This window comes from Dipodomys spectabilis, unplaced genomic scaffold, assembly GCF_019054845.1.
Source record: "Dipodomys spectabilis isolate Male_0828 unplaced genomic scaffold, ASM1905484v1 ptg000118l, whole genome shotgun sequence".
NCBI lineage: Eukaryota > Metazoa > Chordata > Mammalia > Rodentia > Heteromyidae > Dipodomys > Dipodomys spectabilis.
In genome coordinates, this window is record NW_024870795.1 from 3,112,178 (window position 1) to 3,124,490 (window position 12,313).

The following is a 12,313-nucleotide window of genomic DNA, read 5'->3' on the forward strand; positions in this document are numbered from 1 at the left end:
ACAGGCAGTTCCCATTATCACCTCATGATATCCTCATAACAGGTAGGTGAGGTAGGTCTTAGTGATATTTCGCTGTTCAGCAGTACTTCTAGGTCTAACTCCTGCGAGCAAGATGGCCAGTGATACAGAGCACCTACTAATAGTGGAGGTGTCTGCAAAAAAATAAAAAATAAAGACCTAGAACTTGGACATAAGGCAGAAAGATCATTGTGTGCACTTTCACAGTCACCTAACAAGCCTGCCTATTTGTCACTGAAACTTTAGGCCCTAAAGTTTAGGGGAAGGTAAATTTTTGACTCATAATTTATCAAATGATGACTAGGTGATTAACTTTTAGAAAATAGCTTAGCTGCACTAGCAATTCCACTTCCAGACATGAAAACAGAGTCTGGAGATACTCGTGTATCATGTTCACAGCATCATTCACAGAAGCCAAGTCTCCAATAGATGAGTAGGTTAAAAATATGTACTTTAGCCAGGCCCAGTGGCTCACACCTATAACCCTAGCAACTCAGGAGATTGAGATCTGAGGACCATGGTTTGAAGCCAGCCCAAGCAAAAACATCCCCATGAGACTCATCTCCAATTAACCATTCAAAAACCAGACATGGCACTGTAGCTCAAAGTAGTAGAATGCTAGCCTTGAGTGAAGGAGCTCAGGACAGCGCTAAGGCCCTGAGTTCAAGCCCCATGACTACAAACAACAACAAAATGTAATTTATACACACCATGGAATATTGCCCGGCCTTGAAGAGGAAGGGAATCATGGCCTGTTAAAGACATTATTCTGAGTGAAATACGCCAGTTATGGAAAGACACATTCTGTGAGGTACCTAGAGGAGTCAAATTTATGAAGGCAGAAAGTGGAGGGGGGCTGCCAGGGGCTGGAGGGGAGAAGGGGAAGTTGTTTAATAAAAGTATGTTTATACAGTTATTTCTTGACTTCTTTATTTTGACATCCTTTTATAATGGAGGAGGATTTAGCTCCTCCATGCCCACCTCATCAGCCCTCCCTCAAATCCATCAACTTTTCCCCACAAACTCTGCTGGCTCAATAATAATCACTTTGATTAAAACAGAATTCATGGATGATGTTTATAATGGCCATGTGAATAGCGTTCATAGCTGAGACATGAATTGCCTAGAGTTACATCTTTTTTGTCTTGTAGGGTTTTTCCCCCTTCCTGGACTTAGTTGTGCAACCTTTTTCTTGTCTGCTTTTCTTTTTTTCCTCTAGTGTACTGGGAATTGATCCTAGGGATTGAGCAGCCTTTACCCTCAACCCCTTTACTACTTCTGGCACACACCTCCAGCCATTTCCTTTGGGATGGGATCTAGCTAGCTTTGCCCAGATGGGTCTGGAACTCAGGATTCTCCTGCCTTCAACTCCTAAGTAGCTGAGATTACAGAGGTGTACCACCACATCCTGGTTGTTTATATAAAACAAATACACATATACAAATATGCCTCTTTTACATAGATCAATGAGGTTTTTGTTTTTTTTTTTTTTGTCGGTCATGGGGCTTGAACTCTGGGCCTGGGCACTGTCCCTGCGCTCTTTAGTTTAAGGCAAGCACTCTACCACTTAAGCCACAGCACCACTTCTGGTTTTCGAGTGGTTTATTGGAGCTAAGAGTCTCATGGACTTTATTGCCTGGGCTGGCTTTGAGCTGTGATCCTCAGATCTCAGCCTCCTGAGTAGCTAGGATTACGGGTGTGAGCCACTGGCACCTGGCTGAGTTACTTTGTTTTTGTTTTGGGGGTTTTTTTGGTCGTGGGGCTTGAATTCTGTGCCTGGGTGCTGTCCCTGAGCTATTCAGCTCAAGGCTAGTGCTCTACCACTTGAGCCACAGCACCACAGCACCACTTCTGGTTTTCTGATGGTTAACTGGAGATAAGAATCTCACAGGGCTAGGAAGGTGGCTCAGTGGTAGAGTGCTTGCCTTGCATGCATGATGAGGCCCTGGGTTCGATTTCCTCAGCACCACATAAGCAGAAAATCAATCTGGAAGTGGCGCTGTGGCTCAAGTGGTAGAGTGCTAGCCTTGAGCTGAAGAGGGAGGGACAGAGCCTAGGCCCAGAGTTCAGTCCCCACAACTGGGAAAAAAAAAAAAAAAAGGTCTCACAGACTTTCCTGCTAGGGCTGGCTTTGAACTTGCAATCCTGAGATCTCAGCCTCTTGAGTAGCCTGGCACCTGGTAGATCAGTAAGTTTTTTTGGCCAGTCATGGGGACTGAACTCTGGGCCTGGGCACTGTCCCTCAGTTCTTCAGCTCAAGGCTAGCCCTCTACCACTTGAGCCACTCCTGGCATTTTTCTGCTTAGGTGGTGCTGAGGAATCGAACCCAGGGCCTCATGCATGTAAGCACTCTACCACTGATCCACCTTCCCAGTCCCTAGATCAATGAGTTTTGATGAATATTTACATCCTTGTCCATCATCCCAAACAAGATAACATTTTCCTCCAGAATGGAGCGCCTGGTACAAGTGTAAGAGTGCATGCTTAGCAAGGAAGAAGCTCTGAGTTCAAACCCCCGAACCTCAAAATTAAAAAAAAAAATTGTTTTTTCCTCTAGCTAGTTCCCTCCTGCTCTTTTGTAGCCAACCTATCCTATTCTAAGCCAGCCAGACTGGATTTCATCACCACAGAGTGGTATTACCAGTTCTTAAACTTCATGTAAAGTTAATGGCTTTAAAAAACATAGTTACTTTAAAGACAGGCAGTGTAGATCTGGGTAAATAATGGGAAATAAATTGGAAAAACAGAGGACCTGTTCCAAGACTGGGTCCTTGCAGGGTCTTTATGTAGAGAAGGGGGGGGGAATGGGCCGAAGGGGTGTGTGGGACGGGAGTGGGGGGGGGTGGGCTGAGATGGGCGGGGATGGACTGGGTGGAATGAACCGAGTGTGTGGGATGGGGGGTTGGGATGGGGGGTGGGCTGGGGCTGTGTGGGATGGGGAGGGGGTTTGGGATACTGTGCGGGATGGGGAGATTGGGTTGTGGGGGTGGGCCGGGGCTGTATGGGATGGGGAGGGGGGTTGGGATGCAGAGGGGTGGGCTGGGGCTGTGTGGGATGGGGAGGGGGGGTTGGGATGCGGGGGGGAGGGCTGGGGCTGTGTGGGATGGGGAGGGGGATTGGGATGCAGAGGGGTGGGCTGGGGCTGTGTGGGATGGGGAGGGGGGTTGGGATGCAGAGGGGTGGGCTGGGGCTGTGTGGGATGGGGAGGGGGGTTGGGATGCAGAGGGGTGGGCTGGGGCTGTATGGGATGGGGAGGGGGGTTGGGATGCAGAGGGGTGGGCTGGGGCTGTGTGGGAGGGGGGGGTTGGGATGTGGGGGTGGGCCGGGGCTGTGTGGGATGGGGAGGGAGGGTTGGGATGCGGGGGGGGGGGAGGGCTGGGGCTGTGTGGGATGGGGAGGGGGATTGGGACGCGGGGGGACCGGGCCGGGCTGTGTGGGAGGGGCCAAGGGCGTATGGAGTGGGGCGGGGGAGGGTGCAGACAGGAGGAAGAACAAAGGCTCGGAGAAGACAGTTCCACTCGATCTCACTTTTCTCCATTTTATTGCCCCCGAGGCCCAAGCGGCTCTTTCTAGTTTTCCCCAGTGACCGCGAGGTCTTTGAAAGCCAGGAATTCCAATCCCTTGTCTCGTAGAGAGCGTCGCTACACCGGTTGAAGGGACGCACGAGTGCGTGCGTGAAAGAATGAGTGAACGGCGGAGGAACGAACGATGCGGGGGAAGCCTGGCCGATGCGTCCGCCGGGAGCTCGCACGGCGCTGGGAGCGACTCCCTAGCCCGAGGGGGCGCTCTAGGCCGGCACCTCGCTGCTCTAGCCGCCAGGACGCAGCTCCACGGTACGGGGGAGGCGGGGCCTGTGGGCGGCTCGGGCCCTTTTTTGTGTCTCCACGCGGCGGGAGCGCGCACGGCGCTTGCGCGAGCGCGGCAGCAGCAGCGGCGGCGGCGGCGGCGGCGGCGGCGGCGGCGGGTTTCGCGCGGACGGTGTGAAGCGAGGCGGCTCGGGACCCACGGAGCGTCAGACCGAGCGGCCCCTGCGGCCGGCGGCGGCCCGGCGGCCCGAAATGTTGTCGGGGAAGAAGGCAGCGGCCGCGGCGGCGGCGGCGGCGGCGGCGGCCGCGGCGGCCGGGACCGAGACCGGCCCGGGGACGGCGGGCGGCGCCGAGAACGGCTCGGAGGCGGCCGCGCCGCCCGCGGGCCTGGCAGGCCCCGCCGAGGTCGGGCCGGGCGCGGTCGGGGAGCGCACTCCGCGCAAGAAGGAGCCTCCGCGGGCCTCGCCCCCCGGGGGCCTGGCCGAGCCTCCGGGGTCCGCGGGGCCTCCGGCCGGGCCCACGGTGGTGCCGGGCTCTGCGACCCCCATGGAGACCGGAATAGCGGAGACTCAGGAGGGGCGGCGGACCAGCCGGCGCAAGCGGGCGAAGGTGAGCCCCGAGCCCGACCCCGGCTCCGCGACGCGGCCCGGGGTCCCGCCGGGTCCCGGCGGCCGCAGGGCCGTCCGCCCGTCGGGTGGGGCGGGCACCGGGGCGGGTCTCCTTTGTGCTGGGACCGGCGGACGCGGGGACCCGGCTGGGGGGCGGGCTGGGTCGGTGTTGTCACCGGAGCCCCGAGCACCTGGCATCTTCTGGCCGGGGGGAAAATGGCTTCCCGTCGTGGAGTCGCGGCTTGGGGGTGTTGGAGACACGGCCGTTGGTCACCGACTGGAAGCTGGGTGGTGGCTCCTGGGTTGTTGCTAAAGCGCGTCAGTCAGGGTACAGGAAAGAAAGGGAAGTGCTGCTGTTTCTCCTCCTCACTATTATTATTACTATTAGTCGCGTACTGATGATGATCATCATTAAACGTGTGCTGTCAGCCAGGAGTTTGCGTCTTTGTTTTTACCCTCCCCAGTGGTCTTTGGAGAAAGCCGGTGAACAAGGGCGAATATCTATGTTAATCAAAATACAAGTCTATGGGAAGAAAAAAAAAAAAAAGACTTGGCACCCCACAGGGCATAAAGACAATATCTGCCTCACTCTTCTTCTGTGTGCCCACAGCTGTGTTGAGAATATTGCCGAAATGTTCCTCTCACTGAACACACAGGCAGGTATTGTTAGCTCTGTTTTAGGAATGAGGCACACAATTTCTGTATTTTTTTTTTTTTTTGCCTTTTCTTTTTTGGTACTGGGGATCGAACCCAGGACGTTGCACTTGCTAGGCAAGCGCTTTGCCACTGAGCTACATCCCAGCCCTGAGGCACACAATTTCAACAACTAAAGTCACCTGGTTAAGTGAGCAGCCTAACTCATGTGAGCTCCCCACTTGTGATGGAGAGGGTAGGTCTCCTGGAACAAAGGGTCACATGGGACAGTAACTCATAAGGGCACTGGGGCAGGGCGGGGTTAGGGTGCTGACTTGGGCTTTTCCTGGAGACTTCATATTCTGGTTGAAAAAATTCAATATAAGAATAAGTTGGGGGCTGGGAGGTTGGCATAGTGGTAGAGTGCTTGCCTAGCATGCATGAAGCCCTGGGTTCGGTTCCTCAGTACCACATAAACAGAAGAAGCCAGAAGTGGCACTGGCTCAAGTGGAAGAGTGCTAGCCTTGAACAAAGGAAACTCAGGGACAGTGTTCAGGCCCTGAGTTCAAGCCTAGGACTGGCAAAAACAAAAATAATAAATTCATAAGTAGACTGGGGTGTTGCTCAGTGGTAGAGCCTTGGCCTAGGATATGTGAGGTCCTGGATTTCATTCTTAACACTGTAAAAAAACATGATAAGTATTAACTAAAATGGTGCGATTTACATAATTGAGACGTGCAAGATTATCTGTGGTTTTATGTTTTTAACATCAGGTCTCATGTTTCTCCTGGCTGGTCTCAAACTTTGGAGCTCAAACCCTCCCAACTCATCCTCTGGAGTAGCTGGGAAAATGGTAGCTGAAAGGAGTGGTGCACACCTCTGGTCCTGGCTGCTGTATATCTTTCATGGGGCTTGAACTCTGGGAGCTGTCCCTGAACTCTACCACTTGAGCCACAGCACCATTTCTGGTTTTCTGGTGGTTAATTGGAGATGAGTCTCACAGACTTTGCTGCCCAGGCTGGCTTTGAACTGTGATCCTCACATCTTAGCCTCCTGAGTAGCTAGGATTACAGGCGTGAGCAGCTAGCGCCTGGCCTATATATCATTTTTAAGCACAAATACCAAGTCATTGGGATGAAGTGCTTCTTGAGATGAGTGTTACTGAGACTGAGAGCCCTCAGTGTGAATTGTCTGCTTGAGAAACCTCTGGAAAAATAAATCTAGACTTTTGAGGGGCCTTTACCAAATCATGGGTTAGAAAAAGCACAGAGGAACCAGGCACTGGTGGCTCATGCCTGTAATCCTAGCTACTCAGGAGGCTAAGATCTGAGGATCATGGTTCAAAGCCGGCCCACGCAGGAAAAGTCTGTGAGACTTTGTTTTTTGTTGTTGGTTTTGGGGTTTGAACTTGGACTGAGCACTATCCCTCAGCTCTTTAGCTCAAGGCTAGAGTTCTACCACTTGACCCACAGTGGTTTTCTGGTGGTTTATTGGAGATAAGAGTCTCATGGACTTTCCTCCCTGGGCTGGCTTTGAACTGTGATCCTGAGATCACAGCCTCCTGAGTAGCTAGGATTACAGGCACTTGAGAGTCTTATTTCTCTAATAAACCACTCAGAAAACTGGAAGTGGCACTGTGGCTCAAGTGGTAGAGCTCTAGCCTTGAGCTGAAGAGCTCAGGGACAGCACCCAGGCCCAGAGTTCAAGCCCCACAACCAACCAAAAAAAAAAAAAGGAAAAAGCACAGAGGTTGGTGACCACAACCTTTATGAATGAAATAGAGGTCACAAACCCAATAGGATTTTATTTTACTATTTCACTAGGAAGTGTGACCAGAAACCATATGATATTTTCTTAAAAAAACAATTGAGATTCACATAGTCTCCATAAAAGTCTCCATTGTTAAGTATGATTCAGTGATTTTTTTTCTTTTTTTCTTTTTTTTTTCTTGGGGCTTGAACTCAGGGCCTGGATGCTTTTCCTGAACTGTCTGCTCAAAGCTAGTGCTTTACAACTTGAGCCACAGCACCACTTCTGGCCTTTTCTGTTTATGTGGTACTGAGGAATTGAACCCAAGGCTTCATGCATGCTAGGCAAGCACTTTACCACTAAGCCACATTCCCAGCCCCCAGTGATTTTTTTTTTTTTTTTCTTCCCCTAAGGATGTGCACTCAGCACCACTATGAATTTGCCTATTCTGAATTTGTTGGTGGTGGTGAGGCTTGAACTCAGGGCTTGGGTACTGTCCTTGAGCTCTTTTGCGCAAGGCTAGTGCTCTACCACTTTGAGCCACAGCTCCACTTCTGGTTTTTGAGCGGTTAATTGGAGATGAGTCTCACAGGAACTTTTCAGCCCTGGCTGGCTTTGAACTTGCGTCCTCAAATCTCAGCCTCATGAGTAGCTAGGATTACAGGCATGAGCCACCATGCATAAGCCTGGCTTACTCTGATAGTTTATATGAAATCATATAAGGTTTAATCATGTAGTAGTTTTTTTTTTTTAATTTTTTGGTGTTTTTTTTTTTTGGGTCCAGTCGTGAGGCCTGAACTCTGGGCCTGGGCACTGTCCCTCAGCTCTTCAGCTCAAGGCTAGCACTCTACCACTTGAGCCACAGCGCCACTTCCAGCTTTTTTCTTTTTGCTTATGTGGTGCTGAGGAATCGAACCCAGGGCCTCATGCATGCACGGCAAGTGCTCTACCACTGAGCCACCTTCCCAGCCCATGTAGTAGTTCAGTATAGCTGAATAATTACTTACATGGAATTTATCCTTTTGTTAGCCAAAATTTGATGGACATTTGGGTTGTTTCCACCTTTGACTATTACGCATAATGTGGCTATGTACATTTTGTATGTGAACCTATGTTTTTACCTCTCGCCTATAATATCTAGAAGTGGAACTGCTAAGTCATAATGGTATTGATTTTTGCCTTTGTGAACAACTATTGCTAAAGCTGCAGTAGCAGCTGCACAATTTTTTACATTTTTCACCACCAGGGTAAAAGAGTTCTAAAAGTGTCTTTGTTTTATTATGGCTAAACTAGTAGATATTGAGGTATTTCATCATAGTGTGATTTATAGTAATGATGTTGAGTACCTGTTAATTTTTGTCCCTTTTTTTGTTTGTTTAAAAAAAAACTAGAAGGGGCTGGGAAGGTAGCTCAGTGGTAGAGTGCTTGCCTTGCATTCATGAGGCCCTGGGTTTGATTCCTCAGCACACATAAACAGAAGAAAGCCGGAAGTGGCACTGTGGCTTAAGTGGTAGAGCACTAGCCTTGAGCTGAAGAGCTGAGGGAAAGCACCCAGGCCAATTTCAAGCCCCAGGACTGAGAAAACAAAACAAAAAACCCTTGAGTGGAGTTGTCGTTTGTTTTTGTTTTAGGAGTTTTGTCGTTGCTGCTTTTTGTCATTTGGGAGGGCAATGGGGATGCAGAAATGGAAGAAGAGTGAACAAATGTAGTCATGCTAGTCAATAGACACCCATGGAAAAAGCAAATTTTGTGGGCAGGGATGGGAGGGAGAAACAGGGATGATTAAAAGAAATCTGTTCATTACTTGGCTTATGAAACGGTAATCCTTCTATGCAACACCTTAATGGTAATAAAATTATATTAATATCTTTTCAGAGCAGTAAGCTAATAAAGGAATAAAACTCTAGGTTAAACAAAATTAGTTTTTTTTCTGCTGGGTGCTAGTGGCTCTCTTCCCAAATCCTAGCTACTCTGGAGGCTGAGATCTGAGGGTTGTAATTTGAGGCCAGCTTAGAGAAGCCTGTGAAACTTATCTCCAGTTAACTACTAAAAAGCCAGAAGGACCAGCACACAGGCCCTGAGTTCAAGCCCCAGAACTAGTACTCCCCCAACCTCTGCTCCCCAAAATAGGCTCTTAAAAATAGTTTTGCAAGCACAGTGCTAATGACTCATTCCTGTATAATCCTAGCTATTCAGGAGGTTGAGATCTGAGGATTACCATTCAAAGCCAGCTTAGACAAGGAAGTCTGTGAGACTGATTTCTAATTAATCACTAAAAAGCCAGTAGTGGAGCCGTGGCTCAAGTTGTAGAGCACTAGCCTTAAGCAAAAAAAAAGTTCAGGGACAACACACAGGCCTTCGACTCAAGCCCCAGGACTGGTACCCAGAAAAATGTTGTAAATTGTTTTAGTAATAGGTTTTTAATTTTGGGGGTGAGGGATGGGGAGGATACTGGGATTTGAACTCAGGACTTCATGCTAGCTCACCTTAGTTCAGCTTGCTTGGGGGAGCCGGTGCTCTACCACTTCTGCCAAGCCTCCAGCCCTGCTTTTGCTGATTAGTCCTCCTTCCCCCAACTTTTTTTTATTGTTATTGTACTGAAGGGTTACAGTTACTTAAGTTAGGTAAGGAGTGCATTTCTTTTTGGACAATGTCACCCCTTCCCTTATTCCCAGTTTTCCCCTTCTGTTTAGACCCACAAGTTCTATAGTTCATTTTAAACACAGTGTCTAGTGAGTACCACTGCTGGCATTTGTTCACCCTTTGTCCCTCTATTTCTGTGCCCCCCCCCCCAAGGACAGATAAATGACCAAATAAGACAAAACAAAGGAAAAACCCTCTTATTTCCATTTTGCTGATTATTTTTTGAGATCGAGTCAAAGACTTCTCTACTGAGGGTGGCTGTGAACCTCTGGATCTCAGCTTCCTGGGTTGCTAGGACTGTGGGTATACCAGCACCCTGCTTCTGTAAGATTTTTATCTTTATAATTCTTTGCTTACCCTGGAACTTGAATTCAGGGCCTGGGTGCTGTCCCTGAGCTCTTTTTTTTTCTTCTTCTTAAGGCTAGCACTCTATCATACTCCACTTCCATCTTTTTAGTGGTTAATTGGAGATAAGAGTCTCAAGATTTCCCTGCCTGGGCTGCTTTGAACTGTGATCCTCAGATCCTCCTAAGTAGCTAGAATTATAGGCATGAGCCTCCAGTACCTGGTTTTACTCTAAACTTTAAAAAGACAAATGAGCAGTGTGTTTATTTTGGGGAGAAACTAGAAAGGAGCTAGAAAAACATACCCACCCATTTGGGGTCAGCAAAAACAATCTCAGTTGCTAGCTAGGATGGGGAACTTCCAGCTCTCAAAGCTCTCAAAATACTTGGGACAGACACACATGCTACCCACAGATGTCAGCCTATATTGATCATTTTGTATGGCCCTCCACTGATGTTATAAGTGTCCAAATGGCCCCTGGAAGAAAAAAGGTTCCCTACTCCTGGAGAATATCCATATAAGGAATGAAAAGCAAGCTGAGGCCAGTTTAGATAAGCCTTGCTTCAAGAGTTCTAAGAGGGGGCTGGGAAGGTGGCTCAGTGGTAGAGCGCCTGCCTTGCATGCCTGAGTGCCTGAGGCCCTGGGTTCCATTCCTCAGCACCACATAAGCAAAAAAAAAGAAAAAAGGCCAGAAGTGGCACTGTGGCTCAAGTGGTAGAGCGCTAGCCTTAAGCTGAAGAGCTGAGGGACAGTGCCCAGGCCCATAGTTCAGGCCCCACCACCGGACCAAAAAAAAAAAAAAAAGAGTTCTAAGATTTACGTAACAGATATATATATATATATATATATATATATATATATATATATATATATATCACCACAGGGCTTGAACTGAAGGACTGAAGCCCAGGGTACTGTTCACTCTAAGCCGGCACTCTACCACTTAAGCCATAGCTCCACTTCTGGCTTTTTAGTAGTTAGAGATAAGATTCTCATGGATTTTTCTGCCCCAGCTGCTATCCTCAGATCTCAGCCTCCTAAGTAGCTAGGGTTACAATAGCTTTCTACCCAATACTTTGCTAAAAATCTAAGTTACCAAAGTCATTAGTAGAATGGGGAAGATCTCTTAGTCTTCTTTATGACTGGAGTGTAAACTACTAGTAAGATTGGAAGTCTAAATCTCCATATCATTTAATTTGTTCTGATAAGGATTCTTTATCATCAGTTAGGTACAATTTGTTTACTGCTTGAACTCAGAGCCTGGGCACTGTCCCTAAGCTCAAGGCTAGCACTCTACCACTTGAGCCACAGTGCCACTTCCAGCATTTTCTGTTTATGTGGTACCGAGGAATAATACTCAGGGCTTCATGCATGCTAGGCAAGCACTCTGCCACTAAACCACATTCTCCAGCCCTTAGGTACAGTTTTTTGTTTGTTTGTTTTTTGACAGCTATGTGGCTTGAACTCAGGGCCTGGTCACTGTCTCCTTTTTGCTCTAGGCTAGCACTACCACTTGAGCCACAGAACCACTTCAGGCTTTTGCTGTTTATGTTATACTGAGGAATCCAAACCAGGGCTTCATGCATGCTAGACAAACACTACGGCTAAGCCACATTCCCAGCCCCTTAGGTAGAATTTTTAAGGAAATGCACCTTTCATAGTTGAGGGATCACTATTATTTGTAACTTGTCTTTCCTCCCCTCCCCCACGACCCATGGAATAGTTAGAAACACAGGCTTATTAGACAAACGTGGCATTTTGGTTAACTACATGTTTATATACATGTTCATAATTGACCATACTCTGGAGTATGGTGAATGTTAGGCAGGTGTATTCATTCCTTGTTTTATTTGTTTTTGTTTTTTTAATTAATTTACTTCATTGTTATTATGGAGGTATGTACAAAAGGATTACACTTATATGAGTCAGGTACTGAGAACATTTCCTTTTGTACAGTGTCTTCTGTTCCCTCATTCTCTTCCATTCCCTCTCTCCCATCTCCATTCATGAGTTGTATAGTTCACTTTTTTCAATGTCCATTGAGCTCCACTGTTGCACCTTTTCACTTGTTTTCCCTCAAGTTCTGTACCCTTCCTCCACCCCTTCCAAGATGTACACTTGAATATACCATACAAAAGGTAAAGAAGACAAAATCATCAAAACCTTCAAAAATAAGTCTCTTATTTCCATATCATGGAGTTCCTTTCCACATGTATATTATTTTATATAAATATGAAGAGGCGCTTAGACATTGCGCCTTTGTGTTTCTCTCCTAAGAATATCCTCTTTGGGTCTCATTGTGTGTGAGTATCTAAAATCTTGTAGAACTTCTCATATCTAAGTGCATTTTATATCTAATTTGCACACATCAGAAACAACATGTGCCATTTGTTTCTCTGAGCTTGGCTTACTTCACTTAATATGATTTTTTCTGGTTCTATCCATTTCCCTGCAAATGAAATTATTTTATTCTTTCTAATGTCTGTGTAAAATTCCATTGTGTATAGATAT

The 12,313-nt window shown here is 47.7% G+C and overlaps 1 protein-coding gene across 2 annotated transcripts in view; it reads left to right on the forward strand.

Annotated features, from left to right (window-relative positions):
* The first annotated feature begins 3,970 nt into the window (after window positions 1-3,970).
* Kdm1a (lysine demethylase 1A) overlaps window positions 3,971-12,313 on the forward strand; it is a 73,039-nt gene continuing 64,696 nt past the window's right edge. For both annotated transcript variants that reach the window (XM_042688651.1, XM_042688652.1), the window contains exon 1: window positions 3,971-4,433. In XM_042688651.1, the coding sequence (XP_042544585.1) occupies window positions 4,077-4,433 (357 nt within the window). In that variant the 5' untranslated portion in view covers window positions 3,971-4,076. The remainder of the gene's footprint in view (window positions 4,434-12,313) is intronic.